Source organism: Bufo gargarizans, chromosome 5 (assembly GCF_014858855.1).
Source record: "Bufo gargarizans isolate SCDJY-AF-19 chromosome 5, ASM1485885v1, whole genome shotgun sequence".
Taxonomy (NCBI): Eukaryota; Metazoa; Chordata; class Amphibia; order Anura; family Bufonidae; genus Bufo; species Bufo gargarizans.
In genome coordinates, this window is record NC_058084.1 from 218609612 (window position 1) to 218632000 (window position 22389).

General features: G+C 45.9%; 1 protein-coding gene across 2 annotated transcripts in view; it reads right to left on the reverse strand.

The window, feature by feature from the left end:
- The window catches only part of TERT (telomerase reverse transcriptase), a 106477-nt gene that overhangs the window by 62475 nt on the left and 21613 nt on the right, over positions 1–22389 (reverse strand). For both annotated transcript variants that reach the window (XM_044295112.1, XM_044295111.1), the window contains exons 3-4: positions 11498–11693; positions 8244–8430 (exon numbers count right to left, since the gene is read on the reverse strand). In XM_044295112.1, the coding sequence (XP_044151047.1) occupies positions 8244–8430; positions 11498–11693 (383 nt within the window). The remainder of the gene's footprint in view (positions 1–8243; positions 8431–11497; positions 11694–22389) is intronic.

Here is a 22389-nt window from a genome sequence, read left to right on the forward strand (position 1 = left end):
CTGGCCATCGAACACTGTGAACTGGCCATCACTATTTAATAGATGTATTAAAATACAAGAAAACTCGTACAAATTGCTATCTAGGTGGTAAAAACCCCAAGGAAGCCACCATGACGACTGCCAGCACCCCAGGACCGATGCCTGGGAGAACGACCCAAATGCAAGAAGAAGGCAAGGAGAACACCCAGCTCAGCCGAAGGCTGGAGAGAAAGTAGGACAGCACCGCGAATTGGTGCTACCTAACATTCTAATTGCCTCATGCGAAAGCACAAACACCCTGAGGCCAATCCTTGACGGGCCAGGGGGGCAAGGGAACATGGAATCACTGAAGGCCAAACGAGTGAGGGAAGCCATCGCAAGGCTCACTGTGAAGGAAGCAGGTCTCCCCCTCACCGCCAAGCAGGAGAAGAAGATAAGCACCCTATTGAAAGGAAAAAATCCCAAAAGGCGCTAAGGGAGACCACCAACCCTTGGAATGGGAGAGGGTTGTAAGAAAAAAAACAGGAAAAAAGAAAAGATAAGACCTGCATCCCAAACCAGGAGACGAGGAACGAGCCCCAGAAAACAAAATATTGATGAGACGCGCAAGACCGGAGAAACTCTGGCCAAACGAAGTATCAGGGTATAAAGGGGACCAGATGCAGGCCCAGGAAATCTCAGCAGGGGCACACTGAAGTGAGGGAAACCATAACAAGGCTCACATATGAAGGGAGCAGGTCTCCCCCCACCGCGAAGCAGGTGATGATGTCAAGCGTCCTATTGAAAGGAGAAAACCCCAAAGGCGCTAAGGGAAACTGCCAACCTTTGGAAAGGGAGCAGGTTGTAAGTAAAGGCCAGGAAAAAAGATAAGATAAGCCCTGCATCCCAAAACCAGGAGACGAGGGACGAGCCTCTGAAAACAAAATATTGCTGAGAAGCGCAAGACCGGAGAAACTCCGGACAAATGAAGTATCAGGGAGGTGCAAGCCCAGGAAGGCTCAGCAGGGACACACTGGACTGAGGGACATGGGAGGAGAAGGAGAGTACTCCCAACAGCCTAAGGAGGAATGTTCTACAAGGAGGAGGAAGTCCCTCCCGAAGGAGACCATAAGGCGGAAATGCAAACCGTAGCACTAAACCACTCAACAGCAGGTACTTGACGTGGAAGGATGGGAAGATGGACACGAATCCCAAGAGGTCCACAAGGCTATTGGAACCCACAAGGGGAACAATCAACCCAGGCCCCTCCCAAACAACAATTATCATACAGAATCTGTGTGGTCAAATGAACAGGGACAAGGAATCCAGAAAGGAGTACCTGCAATGGGCTCACAAGGAACCAGGAACTGAACCATCAGAGGACAACAAAAACCAGAACATCCAAGAAAAAATGAAAAGAATCACCATATGGGAAAGAATTGGCCATACGTTGTCCCAGGGAGGGCAAGTACAGCGGCTTGGGTTGTACCACTAAAACAACAGACACCCATATGCATAAGGAATAGCGAAGTCGCTATAAAGGAAACGGGAGTGACTACACGAAATGTAGAAACCAGCTGCGACCGACATACACAAGACTCCCAGGGGGCGAGAGTACCAGACAGGCGCAGACAATAGCAAGGTCCCAGGGGACTGCCCTCTGTTAGATAGTACAACTAAGCAGAGAATATAAGGGAACAACCAGACCCCGAAGGAACCACGGAACCCAGTCCAATGCCAGAGCAATCAGCAGAAAATTCACCTGCCATGCAGGTGTGTGGCGCTCAGTGGTTATGTCCCTGACTCATCAGGGAGGACGTCCGGCGAGGATAATGTCGCTGACCCCAGAAGGATTCCGAGTGGCGGAGGACATCCAGTGATGGCCAAAAACTTTTGCAGCGGACGGTGCTCACCAAGCTACGTACCCCAACACGGAGAAGATCCAGTGGAGATCCTGTACTCCACCAGGAATGGTCCGCCCCGCAATAGAAAACAATGCGGGTACTCCTTTAGAATATGGGGAACGCGGAGTGCAGCAGACAGTAGTATTTGATAGGGATGCCAATAGCAACTAGGGATCGACCGATATTGATTTTTTAGGGCCGATAGCGATAATTTGTGAACTTTCAGGCCGATAGCCGATAATTTATACCGATATTCTGGGAATTTTCATTTTTGAAAAAAAAATAAAAATTCCCACAAATCTGCTGAAAATGAATGTTTATTGTTAATGTGTATTTTATTTTTTTTGTAAATCTTTCTTTTTCATTTATATTTAATATTTTGGTGCTTTTTTTTTAACTAACTTTTAGCCCCCTTAGGGACTAGAACCCTTGTCCTATTCACCCTGATAGAGATCTATCAGGGTGAATAGGAGCTCACACTGTCCCTGCTGCTGTGTGCTTTGTGCACACAGCAGCATGGAGCTTACCATAGCAGCCAGGGCTTCAATAGCGTCCTGGCTGCCATGGTAACCGATCGGAGCCCCAGCATTACACTGCTGGGGCTCCGATCGGAGGAGCAGGGGAGAGGGGATCCTGTGGGGGGGGGGGGGGGGGCGCACTGCGACTGGGGTGGGGGGGCCCTATGCGCCACCACTGGGGGGGCGCACTGCGCCACCAATGAAGCTTAATCTCTAATTTATTCATATACAGGAGGCGGGAGCTGCAGGATCACATAGCCGGCTCCCGACCTCTATGAGCAGTAGCTGCGATCCGCGGCACCTGAGGAGTTAACTACCGCAGATCGCAGCTACAGCTCATAGAGGCCCGGAGCCGGCTATGTGATTCTGCAGCTCCCGCCTCCTGTATATGAATAAATGATAGATTAAGCTTCATTGGTGGAGCAGTGGCCATAGCTCCTCCCCTCCTCTTGTCCCCTGTCCTTTCATTGGCGGCAGCAGCAGCAGCACAGGGGGGAGGAGACACTGCTCCTTCTCCCCTGTGCTGCTGCTGAGGGAACACGGAGAGCGCTGTCAGCAGCGCGATCTGTGTTCCCCATACGCTATCGGAATATCGGCAAAATAAATGCCGATACCGATAGCGTTTAAAATCCAGAATATCGGCCGATAATATCGGTAAATCCGATAATCGGTCGATCCCTAATAGCAACCCTAGCACAAAAGCCAACAAGCACCTGGCCATGGTGTAGGGAGCGTGGTCGTATGTGGACCACCCACCAGAGCAGAATAGATCAGCCATATACTGGGTACACCAGAAGTAGCAATAGACCGACAAGGTGGAGGTGGGGGTTGGGCTGGTCCACCCCTGCCAGATATGGTTACCATGTACATGCTGAACCAGGATGGCCGTTGTGGACAGTGCCTTGAGAAGTACAAGGAGCACGACCGTAACGGAGTGGCAGATGTACGGAAGAACCAAAAAGGGGAGTAACCAACATCCGCAGCACAGATCAGAGCCCGGGGAAGGAGCACCCAGTAATACAGGAACTGTATGGGCCACAGATTGCACCATAGGGCCCAGCACTTGGGTACTAAAAAATACACGCTTAAAAACCGAGGTAAAGTGGCTGCATGTTGCACTCTAAGGAGGGTGGAACAAAACCCCAGCATCCGGGAATGCGACCGCATCTGGAGGGTACAGGTCCTCAACCTGTAAGGCAGAAATACGACTGTGTAGTGCAGAGATACAACCAGACAGGTGCAATTGCTATGGCAATTGACGGCGGCCAGTATATCTCGCCCGGTAGGGGGAAATAGTGCCGCATGGAACACCATAGAGCCAGTCAGGAGTAATGGCTACAGCACCTGGAGTAGGTGTAGGAGCTCTACCTATGAAAGTAACAAGGCGGCTGGAAACGGACAGATGTAACCGCCAAGGCAATAGAAGCCGACCTGTATTCTCTGGTACAGGCACTATAAAAGAACCCTTAGGAGGCCGAGAAGGGTTACCAACCCTACAAGAGGCGTTTGTCTGAATTATCAGCTTGCCTAGAACCTAGCCCCTGGATAGGGGAACCAGGAAGGTCTGTCGTGTACAGCCTACGAGGGCGTACGTACCAGAGACACTGCGTAGGTGTCCCAGTTGCTAAGCACGGTGACTGCTGCCTTACCTGCGGTAATTACCTGTGCAGGCAGGAGAGCGCCATCCAAAAGTCCACGAGAGGGGCACCAAACCCGGGTAGGGTAGGCACCACCATGCACGCCTGACTTGACCACACAGAGGAATTCTGCATGGTTGAAGATCGCCTGATGCTCTGTTCCGAGGGAATCGGTGCAGAGGTGTCCCCAGAGGCAACTGACAGAAAAGGCTTCGTCACCAGCCTCAGGCCTGTCCAGGGGAGACCCGATGAGGGGTGGAAGCTAGTTGAGACCACCAGAGGTTGGTCCGTGGGCTACTCCTTGCGTGACCCTGTAACTGAGCGTGAGCGTGGCCCATCTGCAGGGAGGACCCTGGGGAAGGGCGGGGAGGAAAGGAGACCGCAATTTGTCGTTAGCGCTCCAGCGACTCCGCCAGGGATTGGGCGAGTAAGGCAAGGTTCCCATGGTTTGACATGGAGGGAGCCCATTCAGGGGGACCTACACACAAAAGGGTGGGAGGGAGGACAAGGCGACCACATGGAAACCTCCGTAGACAACGGACGCACGTGAAATACGTGGCGATCCGATAGGGAGGCTGGGAGAAGAGGCCCTCATATAACAGCAGGGCTGTCCTATCTGACCCCAGATGCCACTTTCCCAAGAGGTGCTGCAGCAGCTATACAGCAGGTGGAATGGCTGCAGGAGAACGCAGCAATCTAGAGGGGAGGGGGGAGCAAGGGGCCTGCAGAGCAATTCAGCCAGAGGCTGCCTACCAGACCCCAGGAGATGTGCAGCGCACTCCAGCAGGAGAGCAGAAGATGGCGAACGGCAGAGAGCAGGAGCCGACAGCCGGAGGAAGAAACGCCCCTCAGAGAGAGCAGGGAACCTGGGGCTGGCATTGGCAGGCAAGAGAGGCCCCTCACAGGCTCCCCCCGCGGAGGGGAGTGGACAGAGTAAGCCCGGGAAGGAGAGAAAGAGCTGCCGCGACGAACAGGTGCCAGGTGGGGGAGAGAACATAAGAAGCGACCCCCAGAGAGACAAAAAACAGAAGGCCAGGATACAGAGAGGCCTCTCCTGATAGATGTAGGTATCCGATCAGGTAGAGGGGGGAACACGGCCAGGCCCGGGGAGGAGGGTGGGGGACCCTAATCTAACATACTCACCCTCAGACGTCTTCAGGCGCAGCAGTAAGCACCCCCTCGGACTCAACACGGGAACCGTGGGACTGCCGGAATTCCACTGCGGAAGCAGATTTGGGGACTGGATGGCTGCCAGGAACCCGAGTACGCGCCTGCAGGAAACACACGCCCCTATCTATATAAGGTCTCATAGCTGACAAAGCATATCAGAGAAAACTGCCTGTAGAGCTCATAGACAGGATTGTGTAGAGGCACAGGTCTGAAGAAGGGTACAAACAATTTCTGTTGCACTGCAAATTCCCAAGAGCACAGTGGGCTCCATAATTCTTAAATGGAGGAAGTTTGGAACAACCAGTACTCTTCCTAGAGGTGGCTACCCCATAAAAAACTATGTAATCGGGGTAGACGGCTTTGGTAACAAAGGTGACCAAGGAACCAGTGGTCACTCTGGCGGGGCTTAAAGATCCTGTGTGCAGACGGAATAAAATTCCAGAAAGTCAACCATCTCTGCTACACTCCACCAATCTAGTATTTATAAGAGATCGACAAAGGGAAAATGGGAGCTGGTGGCGGCGCTGCTATGGATGACAACCCTGGGAGAGAATAAATTATGGTTTTATTTAAAAACACCCCTGTGAGCTTTTGTTTTACTGCCAAAATGTGCAGTTAAACTTTGTGTTTTAACTTATGGTGTATCTATAGTAACATAGTTTGATCCAGAGGAAGGCAAAAAAAAACACAAAAAAAACCTAGTGAAGTAGAAGCCAATTTTCCTCATTTTAGTGGAAGAAAATTCCTTCCCGACTCTCATCAGGCAATCAGAACCGTGAAGAAGATTGGAGTGCAAACTCCGTCTCTAAGAAGACTGGAGTGCAGAACAATGGGGAAACACTTGAATCTTTTTATTTAAATTTCAGCAGGTGGCCACAACAAAATGTGAAAAAAGTGAAAGGCTGGTTTCACACGAGCGAGTTCAACGCATTGAACTCGCAGCGTGTCTCTGCTGAAGCTCCAGTACTGACGGGGTCACACAGCATCATAAATCAATATAATGCTATGTAACCCTTAGAGTTCTGGAACATACTGAATAACACTGACAGCATTAGGTCAGTGTTAAATCAATACACTCCAGAACTATACGGGTTACATAGCATCGTAAATCAATATAATGCTATGTGATCCAATCAGTGCTGTGTAAGTCAGGACAGTACCTTCCGCAGACACACACTGCAAGTTTGTGAGAACTCGCTCATGTGAAACCAGCTAAGGCTCCTTTCACACTTGCGCTCGTCGGTCCGCTCGTGAGCTCCGTTTGAAGGAGCTCACGAGCGGACCCGAACGCCTCCGTCCAGCCCTGATGCAGTCTGAATGGAGCGGATCCGCTCAGACTGCATCAGTCTGGCGGCGTTCAGCCTCCGCTCCGCTCGGACAGGCGGACAGCTGAACGCTGCTTGCAGCGTTCAGCTGTCCGCCTGGCCGTGCGGATCCGTTCAGACTTACAATGTAAGTCAATGGGAACGGATCCGCTTGAAGATGAGCCCATATGGCTCAATCTTCAAGCGGATCCGTCCCCCATTGACTTTACATTGAAAGTCTGAACGGATCCGCTCAGGCTACTTGTGAACTTAGAAATTTTTCTAAGTTATTAATGCAGACGGATCCGTACTGAACGGAGCCTCCGTCTGCATTAATATGATCGGATCCGTTCAGAACGGATCCGATCAAGCGCAAGTGTGAAAGTAGCCTAAAGGGTCTGACTTTGTGAGTGCACTGTACTTGAAATTAAGGATGTTACAGGTGTGATTTTCTATTACAACAATACCCCAAATTCTAAATTTAGTATTTTTATTTACCCTGCCCGGCCCTGTCAAATAAAGTGCAAAGGATGCAGCAGTTACAGAGAAAGCTGATTCTCTTGGTGTAACGACAATGCCCCATTGCTCCTAGTGTCTCATTTTCATATATTAAAACTAAATTTTTTGCAGTAGTACAGGAACATATGAACATGAGACCAATACAGATGCCTTTCAGCTACTATGCATACATGCAGCAATTACATAGGTACAAATCTGCTGACCCTTGATGCCCTTTAACCCTTTCACTCACTAGGAAATACATTATCTCCATTGTTGGATAATTAAACAGCCAAATACATTGATGGGACTCATTTGGCACATAACAATTTGAACAACCTCAAAATAGTAAAGTGAGGAATGATTTACCCTACGACACATTGCATTTTCATTTGTTTACAGGGCTGACTTATAGTGGATTTAACACATATACTGTGAATCATGTCTAATTTCCATTTTTACATCAATCATAGCCTTGCAATAGCCAATGATAAGCCAGTGTGTGCGCCTCACGCTACCTGTAGACACTGTAACTAAACTGTAGTCACAAATTAATGCTCTGAACTAATAAAAAAAGAAGCAGCTTGCCCCATCTTGACATGGAATAAATCTCCCCCTGAAATAAATGGGAAGTGGAAAAAACGCTACGTACACTTTGAGCAGATAATTTCCATAAACTGCAAGCAGAATTTCACATTTGCATTGAAGAATACACCCCCCAAAAACGTGTCTTTAAAAATCCACTTTTTAAATCAGCATGGATTTGATGCTTTTTTTTTCCAAATCCATCATGTGTACATACCCTTACTGATTACGAATATAGTGTACTGAAGTTTTTTTAACCCTTTTGTGGCTGTAATATAGCCCCTTCGTTCACTAATGCTGTATACTTTTATATACACATTGTATTCTCTGTTATATATATTGCATGCTTTTCCTTGCCACCCACTAACCTCGTGACGATAGGGTGCAGCAGTTCACGGCTGTGACATCTATCAGCACAGAATTCCGTTAACCACAACCATGTGGTATCTTTTAAACTGTTTTGGAGACATTTTAAGCAGCTTACATTCTGCTCAGTTATAAAGCGACGACAGCCATGTTTGTAGATTTGGCAACTTTTATATGTTCACATAGTAAACATCAGTTTTCTACAGATACACTCTGAAAGTCACTTATAGTACTGACAAGGTGATTCTGTAAAGAGTTCAGAAAGAAATACAGTAGATACCGGCTACATACTACATCATTTACCTTTCTTTGCTTGATCTCTTTACTTTGTTGGGATCCCAAAGTATCACATATTTTCACAATTGGACGCAATCCATTTGTTTTTGGTATGAAACGTAACCTGGAGACCAAAGGGGTGTTCTTTTGTTGCTTCATATTCTCTATTTCATCAGTCGACATTAAGCGTAGCTTTACATTTGTCATGTGTTTCCTTTTAAAATAAAAATACAAGCCATAGAAAGTGAAGGTCTAAAGGCCACAAAGCTGTAAAAGCAACATAATAGGAAAAAGTGGCCCTTACCTAACAGACACTTGGGTCATTTATCAAACTGGTGTAAAGTAGAACTGGCTTAGTTGCGCAACCAATCAGATTCAACCTTTCATTTTTCACAGTTCCTTTGGAAAATGAGAGGCGGAATCTGAGTTGTTGCTTTGCGCAACTAAGCCAGTTCTCCTTCATACCAGTTTGAAAATTACCCCAACCGTTTCTATGTATTATGTAATTCTTTTAAGCCAAACGTAAAAAGATTGCATTGTACATGTCACTCACACCTAAACCACTTCTTCTCCTTCCATGCACTCCACCCCCACCTCTTAAATATTCATATTCTGTTTGACAAAGGCACAGTTTGTGCCGAAACGCATCACAGATATAGCTTTGTGGCAATAAAAAGAATATTTGCCTACCAACAGAGTGCCGGTCCTTTATTACAATTGTTTCCGTGGGACACCAACCCTAGGACACGTGCACCTCCACGCTACACCTGCAGTGTCGACTGATTCGAGGAATATTCATAGTCAGCAGCTGCTGGGATGGTGTATATCAGGGCATATGAGTGAGCCTGAGCACTGCCTAACTGTATAACAGAAATGTTGAGTCAATAGGAGGACTCATTGGGACTTGGAGGAGAATAATTACATGATCAGTGGGGGTTAGAAGGTCAGTTTTACAAACATACCCGGTAATTAAAATCTTCAGAACCAGGGCTCTCCCAGATATTAAACAGTGGTATTAGCTGAGGGTGCCAAAATGTGGTGACAGTTCTCTTGAGATGAACATTTAAAGGGGTTGTCCAGGTTCAGAGCTGAACCTGGACAGCCCTCCATTTTCACCCAGGCAGCCCCCCTGACATGAGCATCGGAGCAGTTCATGCTCCGATGCTCTCCTTTGCCCTGCGCTAAATTGCGCAGGGCAAAGGCATTTTTCTGAGTTCCGGTGACGTACCGGGGCTCTCTATGGGGCTGAGAGGAACCCCGGTGACGTCACCGGCACTGATGGGCGGGATTTGGCTCTGCCCTAGCCAGTAAAACGGCTAGGGCAGAGCTAAAGCCCGCCCCTCAGAGCCGGTGACGTCACTGAACACACCGCTGGGCGGAAGTTACCGCCCGGCAGTGTGTGTTATTGAAAACACAAGAGCCCGTGCCCTGCGCGATCTAACGCAGGGCACTGGGCGCATCGGAGCATGAGATGCTCCGATGTTAGGCTCAGGGATGCTGCCGAGGTGAAAATATGGGTATGTCCTGAACCCGGACAACCCCTTTAATATCAAACAGCTGAGAAACATGAAAATCGTACAGCATAAGTATGAAAATCAATGCCGTTATTGCCTAAGTAGAATTAGACTGGTTGTTGCTTGAAGTAATGTGTTCACAGTGAATGTGCACGGGGGAAATATGGCGTAGGCTGACAAGCGGAGTCCCGCTAGATATGTGGCTGGTGTCAGCTGTGTTACACAGCTGACACCCGCCTCCAATGAATTCCAATCCCGGTCATTTAACTACCCACTAATACCTTGACTATAGTGACTGTGGCACCTAGTTGTCTTGAGAGAGGTGAGAGGTTCCTTCTGTTGCCTGGCCTGCCATGTAAATATTTCTATTATACCCTACCAGGTTTCAGGTGTAATAGGATCATGGTAAAATTGACAATACACTGCAATATATTATAAGTACAAGTCGCTTAGGTGGACTAATGAAAAAAAAAAAAAAAAAGTAAACAGTTAAAGGGAATCTGTCACCTATTTTGAGCCTATAAAAACGTTAACATAGCAATGTGAAATAAAGTACCTTCATTCCTGCATGTGTCCCCTTTCTTTTATTAAACTTTTCATTCAGATGAAAAAGCTATTTTTCTGATATGTAAATTAAGTCTCAAGGTGCCCAGAGGGGCGTTATTACCCCCCTGCAGTGCCCAGCACGCCTCCTAAGAAAAAAATGTACTCCTACATCCTTGCCGAACGGCACCGCCCCCTCCACTACGTCATTTAATTTATTCACTGCACCATCCTTGCTTCCTCCTCTCTTGGACTACGAAATTGCGGGATTTCAGTGAATAAAGTGAATAAATTAAATGACGTAGTGGAGGGGGCAGAGCCGTTCGGCAAGTATGTAGGAGTACATTTATTTCTTAGGAGGCGTGCTGGGCTTGGAAGAAAGGAGGGCTGGGCAATGCAGGAGGGCGTTACTGGGCACTAGAGCAGAGTAATAACGCCCCTCTGGGCACCTTGAGACTTTGCATATCAGAAAAATCGCTTTTTCATCTGAATGAAAAGTTGAATAAAAGAAAGAGGAGACAAGCAGGAATGAACGTAAAAATATCTACTCCCCCAATATTAACATTTCTAAAAAAAAAGTCTTACTATTAAAAAAATAAACTATTTGCATGCTGCATTTTTAAATGCGTGAACTATTAAAATATAATTGTTATTTAGCCAATATAGTGAACACTGTAATAAAAAATGCCCAAAGCTTGAATAGATGTGTTTTAGTCACCTTTACTCCCAAAATAATTAGAATAAGAATTGATCAAATAGTCACATGTACCCCAAAATGGTAATAATAAAAACTACAGCACACCTCACAAGAAATACGACACCACATCTGTGTCGACAAAAAATTTAAAGTTAAATGTCTTAGAATATGAAGACACAAAAAGATTAGAATTTTTGAAAGGAATAAAACATAACAAAAACTATAAAGATGTGGTACTGCCATATTTGTACTGATCCACAGAATAAAGGCAATGCAATAAAAAATGAAGCCCCCAAAAAAATAATGAAATTGTGGGGGGTTTTCCCATTTCACCCCACAAATTTTTTCACAATACATAAGATGGTATAGTAAATAGAGTGATTCCAAATAAAAAGTACAACGCAAAAACCAAGGCCTCATACAATTATGTTGACAGAAAAATTAAAAAAGTTATTGAAAGCGAGGAGGAAAAACAAACAAAAAAGCTTAAAATTGTCTGTGTTTAAAGGAAACTTTCACACTCCTACCGTACACCAATCTTTTGAAGCTGTCCCCAGATGCAGTTCCTATAAAAGAACAGTCTATTTTTCTGAAAGCTGGTTTCTGTGATGTAATAAAATGCTTTCAGTAACTGTATAACATAGGTATCCATAAGCCAAAATAAGAACTTAGAAAGTATTTTCTCTCGCAGCAAGTGCTCTGACGCGGGAACAAAGTGATTACCTACAATTATATAAAAAAGAAAAGAAAATGACTAATGACCGTCTAAACAGAAAAAACAACAGTTTTCAATCTGTTCTAGAATAAATCATTTTTAAATAATCGTGTAAATTCTCTCTCAGTAACTTAAAGGCTATAGAGACCTTTGTACTTATTGTATTGTTCAGTTGCTTCCAAAATGTAAAATGAAAGAAGTATTCCATTTAGTTCCAGACTTACAAAGCCAGTGTACTCGATGTGTTATGCAGTTTCTAGGAAAGTGTAGTACAACCCACCACTGTTTCCAGAAATTGGGCCATCCTGGATGCCACATAAGACAAGAATTCCAATCTCAGCAATGAATTGCTTAGAACAGAATATCCCTTTAGAGTACAGCCAGACAGCCGCAAAGGGATATTCATTCCAGAGGTGGACATGCTGCAGATTACTCTGTGTGGATGCACCCTAAAGCAACACTCTAAATAGTCGTTTTATTCTAATTATTCTAATTGAAAATTCCCACTCATTTTGCTTCTGCAGAGAGTATGAGTATGTATAAGTAATTCACCTAGCTGCTGGTGATGCTGAACTGGACATGGAGCCATCAGAGCTCTCGCTCTCCTCTCAGTGTTAGGGCTTATGCACACGGCCGTTTATATTTTGCCATCCACAAAAAATAGGGATGATGTCGGTGGGACATCTGTATTGCATTTTTTGAGCATCCATTCTAACAATGCCTATCCTTGTCCGCAAGACGGACAAGAATAGGACATGTTCTATCTTTTTTGCAGAATGGCCATGTGGAAATACGGAAACGGAATGCACATGGAGTAATTTCACAAGCGTATTTGGTTTCCGTGTCTATTCCGTAAATTTTTTTGCAGCCTGTATGCAGAACAATTTACTTTGATGGGACCGCAAAAAAAGGAAATTACTCCACAAAAAATAGAACATCATCCATATTCTTTGCAGACGCAAAATACATACGGTCAAGCGTATGAGCACTTTAACCCCTGTGCCCCCCCCCCCCCCCGCATTGCCGATCGCTACACACCGCAGGTCAATTCAGACCTGCGGTTTTTAGCGCTTATGCAAGTTTCTGATCCCTGCAGGAGGATTGCGGGCGGTGCAGGTGGCGTGCGGCAGTGTGGGGGGCGGGTGCGCGATCTTCCGCCCGACCCCCCATTTATTTTCAGGATGGCCGAGCGGTTGAATCAGAGTGTCAGCTCATTGCTGACACTCCGATTCAAACGGCAGACACCTGTGCAGATGTCCGCTGTTTTAACCCCTTCCATGCCGCGGTCCATAGGGACCGCTGTATGGAAGAGGTGAAGAGGGAGGGAGCTCCCTCCCTCTTCAACCCCTTTGAAGCCCCCGGACAGGATGGGCTGACAGAGGGAAGGAACCCTCCCCTCCCCTTCCGCTCAGTTGTGGCAGACGGGGAAGGTTCCCATGGAAACTTTAATAAATAAAAAAAGATACACATATTAGGTATTGCCGTGCCCGTAAGAACCTGCTCTATAAAAATATCACAAGATCTAACCCCTCAGGTGAACGTAAAAATAAAAATGGTGTAAAAAAAGCCATAATTTTGTCACCTTACATCACAAAAAGTATAATAGCAAGCAATCAAAAAGGTATATGCACCCCAAAATCATACCATACAAAATCCTCTCATCCTGCAAAAAATGAGACCCTAACTAAGACAATCGCCCAAAAAACAAAAAAACTATGGCTCTCAGACTATGGAGGCACTAAAATGATTTTTTTTGTTTCAAAAATGATATTATTGTGTAAAACTTAAATAAATAAAAAAAGTAAACATATTAGGTATCCCTGCATCCGTAACAACCTGCTCTATAAAAATAGTACATGATCTAATCTGTCAGATGAACGTTGTAAATAATAAAAAATAAAAACTGTGCCAAAACAGGTATTTTTTGGCAAATTTTCCATTTTAATCCATTTTTTCCCGTAACAAAGCAAGGGTTAACAGCCAAACAAAACTCAATATTTATTGCCCTGATTCTTTAGTTTACAGAAACACTCCATATCTGGTCGTAAACCTCTGTATGGGCACACAGCAGGGCGCAGAAGGAAAGGAATGCCATATGGATTTTGGAAGGAAGTTTTTGCTGAACTTGTTTTTTGACACCATGTCCCACTTAAAGCCCCCCTGATGCACCCCTAGAGTAGAAACTCCAAAAAGTGACCTGAACTGGTCCCTAAAAAGTGGGTTTTAGAAAATTTCTGAAAATGTTCAAGATTTGCATCTAAATTTCTAAGCCTTGTAACGTCCCCCAAAAATAAAATGGCAGTCCCAAAATGATCCAAACATGAAGTAGTCATATGGGGAATGTAAACTAATAGCTATTTTTGGAGTTATTACTATGTATAATAGAAGTAGAGAAATTGAAACTTGGAAATTTGCAAATCTTTCAAAAATTTTGGTAAATTTGGTATTTTTTTATAAATAAAAATGAATTTTATGGCCTCTATTTTACAAACCGGATTCCCAAAAAGTTGGGACACTATACAAATCGTGAATAAAAACTGAATGCAATGATGTGGAGGTGCCAACTTCTAATATTTTATTCAGAATAGAACATAAATCACGGAACAAAAGTTTAAAAACTGAGAAAATGTACCATTTTAAGGGAAAAATATGTTCAATCAGAATTTCATGGTGTCAACAAATCCCCAAAAAGTTGGGACAAGGCCATTTTCACCACTGTGTGGCATCTCCCCTTCTTCTTGCAACACTCAACAGATGTCTGGGGACCGAGGAGACCAGTTTCTCAAGTTTAGAAATAGGAATGCTCTCCCATTCTTGTTTAATACAGGCCTCTAACTGTTCAATTGTCTTGGGCCTTCTTTGTTGCACTTTCCTCTTTATGATGTGCGAAATGTTCTCTATAGGTGAAAGATCTGTACTGCAGACTGGCCATTTCAGTACCCGGATCCTTCTCCTACGCAGCCATGATGTTGTGATTGATGGAGAATGTGGTCTGGCATTATCTTGTTGAAAGATGCAGGGTCTTCCCTGAAAGAGATGACGTCTGGATGGGAGCATATGTTGTTCTAGAACCTGAATATATTTTCTGCATTGATGGTGCCTTTCCAGACATGCAAGCTGCCCATGCCACACGCACTCATGCAACCCCATACCATCAGAGATGCAGGCTTCTGAACTGAGCGTTGATAACTTGGGTTGTCCTTGTCCTCTTTGGTCTGGATGACATGGCGTCCCAGATTTCCAAAAAGAACTTTGAATCGTGACTCGTCTGACCACAGAGCAGTCTTCGATTTTGCCACACTCCATTTTAAATGATCCCTGGCCCAGTGAAAATGCCTGAGCTTGTGGATCTTGCTTAGAAATAGCTTCTTCTTTGCACTGTAGAGTTTCAGCTGGCAACGGCGGATGGCACGGTGGATTGTGTTCACTGACAATGGTTTCTGAAAGTATTCCTGAGCCCATTCTGTGATTTCCTTTACAGTAGCATTCCTGTTTGTGGTGCAGTGTTGTTTAAGGGCCCAGAGATCACGGGCATCCAGTATGGTTTTACGGCCTTGACCCTTACGCACAGAGATTGTTCCAGATTCTCTGAATCTTCGGATGATGTTATGCACAGTTGATGATGATAGATGCAAAGTCTTTGCAATTATTCGCTGGGTAACACCTTTCTGATATTACTCCACTATCTTTCTGCACAACATTGTGGGAATTGGTGATCCTCTACCCATCTTGGCTTCTGAGAGACACTGCCACTCTGAGAAGCTCTTTTTATACCCAATCATGTTGCCAATTGACCTAATTAGTGTTAATTGGTCTTCCAGCTCTTCGTTATGCTCAAATTTACTTTTTCCAGCCTCTTATTGCTACTTGTCCCAACTTTTTGGGGATTTGTTGACACCGTGAAAATTTGAATCAACGTATTTTTCCTTTAAAATCATACATTTACTTGGATTAAACGTTTGATCTGTCATCTACGTTCTATTACAAATAAAATATTGACATTTCTAATCTCCACATCATTGCATTCAGTTTTTATTCACAATTTGTTTAGTGTCCCAACTTTTTGGGAATCCGGTTTGTACCAGTGTTATGAAGTACAATATGTGATGAAAAAACTATCAAACAAAAAACAGGTACATACAGTGTCAATATCATAGGCTACTTTCACACTAGCGTTTTTGCTGAATCCAGCAGGGCTCAGCAAAAACTCTTCCGTTACTGATAATACAACCAACTGCATCTGTTATGAACGGATCCGGTTGTATTATCTTTAACATAGCCAAGACGTGTCCATCATGAACTCCATTGAAAGTCAATGGGGGACGGATCCGTTTTCCATTGTGTCAGAGTAAACGGATCCGTCCCCATTGACTTGCAATCCATCAGTGGTGGCCATGCGTGCACACTACAGAAAAAAGCACCAGCCTACTGTATGTCAGCTCCCATGGTCTCGGCCAACAGAGGCCAGCACTTTTTCCTATACTATGCAAGCACGGCCATCTATGCTGGATTGCAGGGTGGTCGTAACCATGGAAACAAGCAATGTATAATGTGATGGAAAAATGAATCCAGCCAGCAAGGAAGCAATATATAGAGTATAACAATACATTAGTAAGTGGCTTGTATTAACCTTCTCTACATGATAAATGCCACGTGATGAAGTGACACAACCCCTTTAAATGCCCTACTATAATATCACTGTAGCGTGAACTTTTTAAGTTTTCCATAAATTTCACCTGAAAGCCAGATATCTTTCTGCGAGTAGTGTATGAGAGCTAGTGAAGAGAACAGCATCCTGGACACATAGACCTCACGTCTTGTATGTATAAAGCTGGGGTGGTATGTGCTGAACGACAGCAAAACTCACAAAAGTTGGGTGACCAAATATATTTTTGCTTGTTGCCTATTTTAGACTTGTGATTTGGCAGCGAAAAACACAGCCAAATCGCAAAAAAGTTGCAGGCAATTCAGAGTTCCATGTAATTTGCATTGTGGCAATCCGTTTGTTCACCAATGTTCTGCAGGTTTCCAAACCTCCTCTGGTATTAAAATCAGTGCAAAAACTGTGTGCTGGGAGCTTTATAGCATGGGCATCCATAGTCGAACAGCTACATGCAAACCTTACATCACCAAGAACAATGCCAAGCATTGGACAGAATGGTGTAAAGAATGCCGCCACTGGCTTCTGATGATGTGGAAACGTGTTCTGTGGAGTGACACATTTCTGTTCTCTATCTGGCAGTCAAAGGCTAGTTTCACATAAGCGCTAAAATGATCCGGTAGGGGAACAGCCTTCTGTAGTTTATCACTAGTGATGGACGAACATCAGCGGGGAATGCGATCAAGCAAGTTCACGGCGATTCACTTTAGTGGCAGGCGAACATGAAAAACCTTCAGGTCATATTTGCAGCCACCAAATACTTACAAAAAGTGCACAAATTGTCCTAAACATGGACAGTGACATAACAGAGGGGGGTCAATGGCAAAAATGCCTCCCTTAATCAGGGGCCATTTTTAAGTGTCTTAAAGGGAAATTTATAGAAATGTGCCCTGCTGGAGACTAGAAAATTTTTATTTTAGGCCAAGGGAGTATGGTCCTTAAAAATTAGGCATTCACTTGACATTAAAGAAATTGTGATTATGTGGCTCGATGTACATTATGCGGTCAAAGGATAAAAATATTAATGTAGGCCATTGGAGTACAGGGCCCAAACATTAGGCAGTCACCAGAAAAGAACAAGTAATTATGTTGTGGCTGGAGGTATATTAGACAGTCATTGGATATCAATTTTTACTGCAGGCCAGTGGACTACAGGCCCCCAAAATTATTCTTTCACCGTGCAGAAAAGAACAATTGATAATGTGGCTGGAGGTAAATTAGGCGGTCACCATATAACAATTTTACTGTTGGCCAGTTAGATTACAGGCCCCAAAAATTATGCATTCAATGTACAGAAATGATCAAGTGATTATGTGGCTGGAGGTATATTAGACAGTCATTGGATATAAATTTTACTGCAGGCCAGTACAAATAGATGTCAAATACATATGTTTAAAAGAACAAAAAATATAAAATTGGATTAAAAACAGCTAACGAAATCCCCCCTCTTGAAAAAACTCCAAATGATAATAGTTAAAATTTGATAAAATGTGGTCGTCACAGGTGTTAAATTCTTCCGAGGTCCCAAACATTAGGCATTCACCGAACAGAAAAGGCCTTTTTTGCTGCTGTATTTACCAAGACAGGGACCATTATTTGTTCTGGGTGGTGGCGGATATTTGTGGGCTGGCATGAGGAAATTCAATTAAATGTGGTCGTCATAGGTGTTGAATTCCTCCGAGATCCATGCCTCATTCATTTTTAGAAGCTAGGTGTGTGTGCTTACTGGTCACGATCCCCCCTGCTGCGCTAAACGTCCTTTCGGACTGGACACTCGACTAGGGGGCAAGACAAGAGTTCCATGGATAATTTGTGCCAGCTCTGGAAACAGGTCAAGCCTGCACACCCAGGATTCAAGGGGTTCCTCGCTTCTCAGAGAGTCCACATTGGCCATTAACCCGATGTAGTCAGACACCTGTCAGTCTAGGCTTTCCCTGAGGCTGGATCCGTAGAGCGGCTGTCTATGGGTTGGCTGCATGAATGATCTCATATCTGAAGTGACCAACACATCTTCAAAACTGCCCTCTTCTTGCATGAGCTGTAGGATTGGTACTCGCAACTGTTTCTCTGTGGGTGGAAATTCCTCTGTCAGCGCCCGCAACAGCAGAATGCAGCATCTCTCGCAGCAAGGCCTGGAAATGCTGCATTCTGACAGCCCTCTGTGATGGTGGTAACATGTCCACCATTTTGTGTTTGTACCGGGGATCTAAGTACGTTGCCACCCAGTACAGATCCTTGCCCTTTATGCTTTTTATACAGGGGTCCCTCTTCAAACACTGGAGCATGAAGGCCCCCATTTGCACTAAATTGGAAGCGGTGCAGCAGCCTGGCTCCTGCTCCTCGCCAAGGATAATGTCATCCTCGGTCTCCTCCCCCCAGCCACGGACAACACCATCCCCGAAAAGTTTAAAGCCTGCTCTTCTTGCTCCTCCTCCTAACCCAGGCACCATCCTCCTCTGACTCCTCTTCAGACTCTTCAAATTGAGCGGGGTTAGGCACTGATCGACCTGTGACCGCAGAGCTGAAAGGAGTGCAGGACCGGTGTGGCTCTTGGCTTCCAGGCACAAAAGCCGCAGCACAGCATGGCAATGTCTCACCTGGCACGTCGAATAAGTTCTGGGGAGCTTGGGGGTTGCAGTGGAGGAGGCGGTAGCATTGGAAAACAAAGAGTCAGCCGACATTTGGGCCACGGAAGCCTGCCTTGGCAGATGAACGCGACAATGGCATGCTGGAAAGTGGAGTGGAGGACAAATGCGAGCAGAGAGGAGAAGGAGAAGAGGCAGGATGTGGAGCGCCGGAGGTGTGGCTTTGTGGGTTCTGTCAGCGTTGCTCCCACTGGGCTCGGTGATGGGAGGCCAGGTGCCTTCTTAAGGCGGTCGTCGCTTGGTGAGTGTTGGGTTTACCGCGACTTATGCGTTGACAGCACAGGCTGCAGACGGCAACACTATTATCAGCAGCTGACACCTTAAAAAAAAGCCCACACTGAGGAGCCATGTGCCAGTGTCCTGTGAGTGCAAGATGTGATCGTGCATGGTGGATGGCTTGCTCCAGATACATTTGCAGTCTGATTTTTGCCTCCTGTGCACTGCAAGTTCTGCATGCTTCTCTTCCCTATCTGCTGCTCCGTCTCTCCCTCTGAACTCCCCTCCTCTTCCTCTCTTATGGGCACCCACGTGACGTCCATCGACACGTCATCATCGTCACCTTCACCAACACTGACATTAGAGATCTCGGACTAGGCAGCAACAGCGGGGACCACCCTACTTGAGCTGATCTGGGTACTATTGTCAGACCAATGGGTGGTGGCCGTTGCTACCTCCTCATCCGATGCCAAGAATGGCTGCGCATCTGAAGGTCTGGAAATGGATGGGAAAAAAATTCCTCTGACTTGAGTAGAGGGGCTATGGTGGTGGTGTCTTTGGGGGTGCACACAGGAGAGAGTAAGAGCCGTCCCGGATCAACTATACAGCTATACTAACTATTAAGGTGTCAAATAGCAACTGCTGCTCACACATAAAAAACGGCTCTTACTCCACTGAGGCCAAGAACGTTGATGACACATACCTATCATCCACGATGATTCCTTGTACTTTCTTACATACCTCTCCCCTTTGTTCAACCCTGAGGGAGTAAGCACTTGCCAGTGTACCCTGGACAGTGCATCTGCGTTTCCCTGCAAGCAGCCTGCCATGTGTTCCACTGAGAACTTGAAGTTTTGTAATGACAAGAACCATCTGGTGACCCGAGCATTCTTCTCTTTGGCCTGGCTCATCCACTTGAGAGTGGAGTGGTCGTCACCAGACAGAACTTTCTCCCCAACAGATAAAAGCATAGAGACTCGAGTGCCTACTTGATGGCCAGGCACTCTCTCTCCACTATACTGTACCTGGTCTCGGCTGTGGTGAGTGTGCGGCTCAAGAAAACAATGGGATGTTCCTCCCCATTGATTTCCTAAGAGAGTACAGCTCCGAGTTATCGGTCTGTACCACAAACGCCCTCTTGAAGTCGGGCGTCACCAAAACCGGTGACCCGCACAGGAGTGACCATAACGCAGAAAAAGCCTCTTCCGCATGGTAATTCCAGCGGACCATCATAGACTTCCGTCCCTTCAAGAGCCCTGTCAACGGAGCCACTAAAGTGGCAAAATGGGGAACGAACCTCATATAATAGCCCACCATTCCCAGGATCAACTTTACTTGCCTTGAGGTGACAGGTCGGGGCCAATTTCGAATCGCCTCTATTTTATTCACTTGAGGTTTAATAACTCCACGTCCAATGACACACCACAGGTCTCCCTTAGTCTAACCCTATCTCGCATTTCTTTGGGTTAGCAGTCAGTCCAGCCTTTCTAACGGAGTCCACTACAGCCTGCACTTTGGGTAGATGACTTTCCCAGTCGGTACTGTGGATGACAATATCGTCAAGGTAAGCCGAAGCATACCGATCATGTGGACGCAGCACAATGTCCATGAGCCGTTGAAAAGTGGCGGGGGCACCATGCAGAACAAAGGGTAGCACCTTGTACTGATACAGCCCTTCAAATGTGATGAAGGCAGTTTTCTCTTTGGCAGCCTCTGTTAAGGGCGCCTGCCAGTACCCTTTCGTGAGGTCCAAAATAGAAAAACATCGGGCTTGTCCTAACCTCTCAATTAGCTCATCCACCTGGGGCATGGGATACGCATCGAATTTGGAAATCTCGTTCAGTTTGGAAATCTCGTTCAAATCGTTACAGAACCAGTGTCCTGTCCGGCTTGGGTATTAGCACTATAGGACTAGTCCACTCACTTTTAGACTCCTCAATGACGTCTAGCCTCAGCATCATCTGCACTTCCTCTGAGATGGCTTGTCCCGAAGCCTTGGGTACTTGGTATGGTTTTAGCCGGACTTTCGCCTGAGGCTCAGTGACAATGTCATGCCGAATTGTGGAAGTGCGTCCATGGAGATCCAAAAACACATGTGTGTCGGCTAATAAACTCCCTGGCCTCCTGAGTCTGCTTAGAGGAGAGGCTGTCAGCAATTCTTACTGTGGCAGCCACTTCCTTTGCTTCAGACAGAGGGGCCGAAACCGCTTCCCCTAGAAAACCTGGCCGTGGGCTGTCTACAGTACAGGTTTCCCTATCTTTCCACGGTTTGAGTAGATTCACATGGTACACCTGCTCTGGCTTTCGCCTCCCTGGCTGGTGTACCTTGTAATTTACCTCTCCAATTTTTTTCAAGTACCTCGTTGGGCCTCTGCCACCTGGCCAGGAACTTAGTGTCCACGGTCGGCACCAGAACCAAAACCCGATCACCCGGGTTAAAGATCAGGACCCGATCCTGCCGATTTTAGATCCGACTCTAGGCTCGCTGAGCGGCGTCCATATGCTCCCTGACAAGAGGCAAAATGGTCTCTATCTGCTGTTGCATCTTGGTAACATACTCAAGGACACTTTTATGGGGAGTGGGTTGCTGTTCCCATGCCTCTTTGGCTACGTCCAACAAACCGCGAGGATGTCTGCCATATAGTAATTCGAAGGGCGAGAACCCAGTAGAGGCCTAGAGCACCTCTCGCACAGTGAACATGAGATATGGCAGAAGAAGGTCCCAGTCCTTCCTATCTTTAGACACCACCCTTTTCAACATGGTTTTTAATGTTTTATTAAAGCTTTCAACCAGACCATCCGTTTGCGGATGGTAAATGGACATCTGTAACTGTTTGATATGAAGCAACTTACAGAGCACCCTCATGACTTTAGACATAAAAGGGGTCCCTTGGTCAGTCAGAACCTCTTTAGGTAGCCCCACTCGGGAGAAAATTTCCATTAGCTCCTTAGCTATCAGTTTAGCTGATGTATGTCGCATTGGCGCCGACTCCGGGTAATCTAGGACAACCAGGATGTGTTAGTGTCCTCGAGCGGACTTCGGTACTGGGCCTACCAGGTCCAACGCGTTTCGCTCAAACGGTACCTCGAAGATCGGGAAAGGTACCAAGGGACTGCAGAAAAGGTGCTGGGCGCTAGTTGCCTGGCAGGTCGGGCAAGACTTACAAAATTCGTCCACCTATC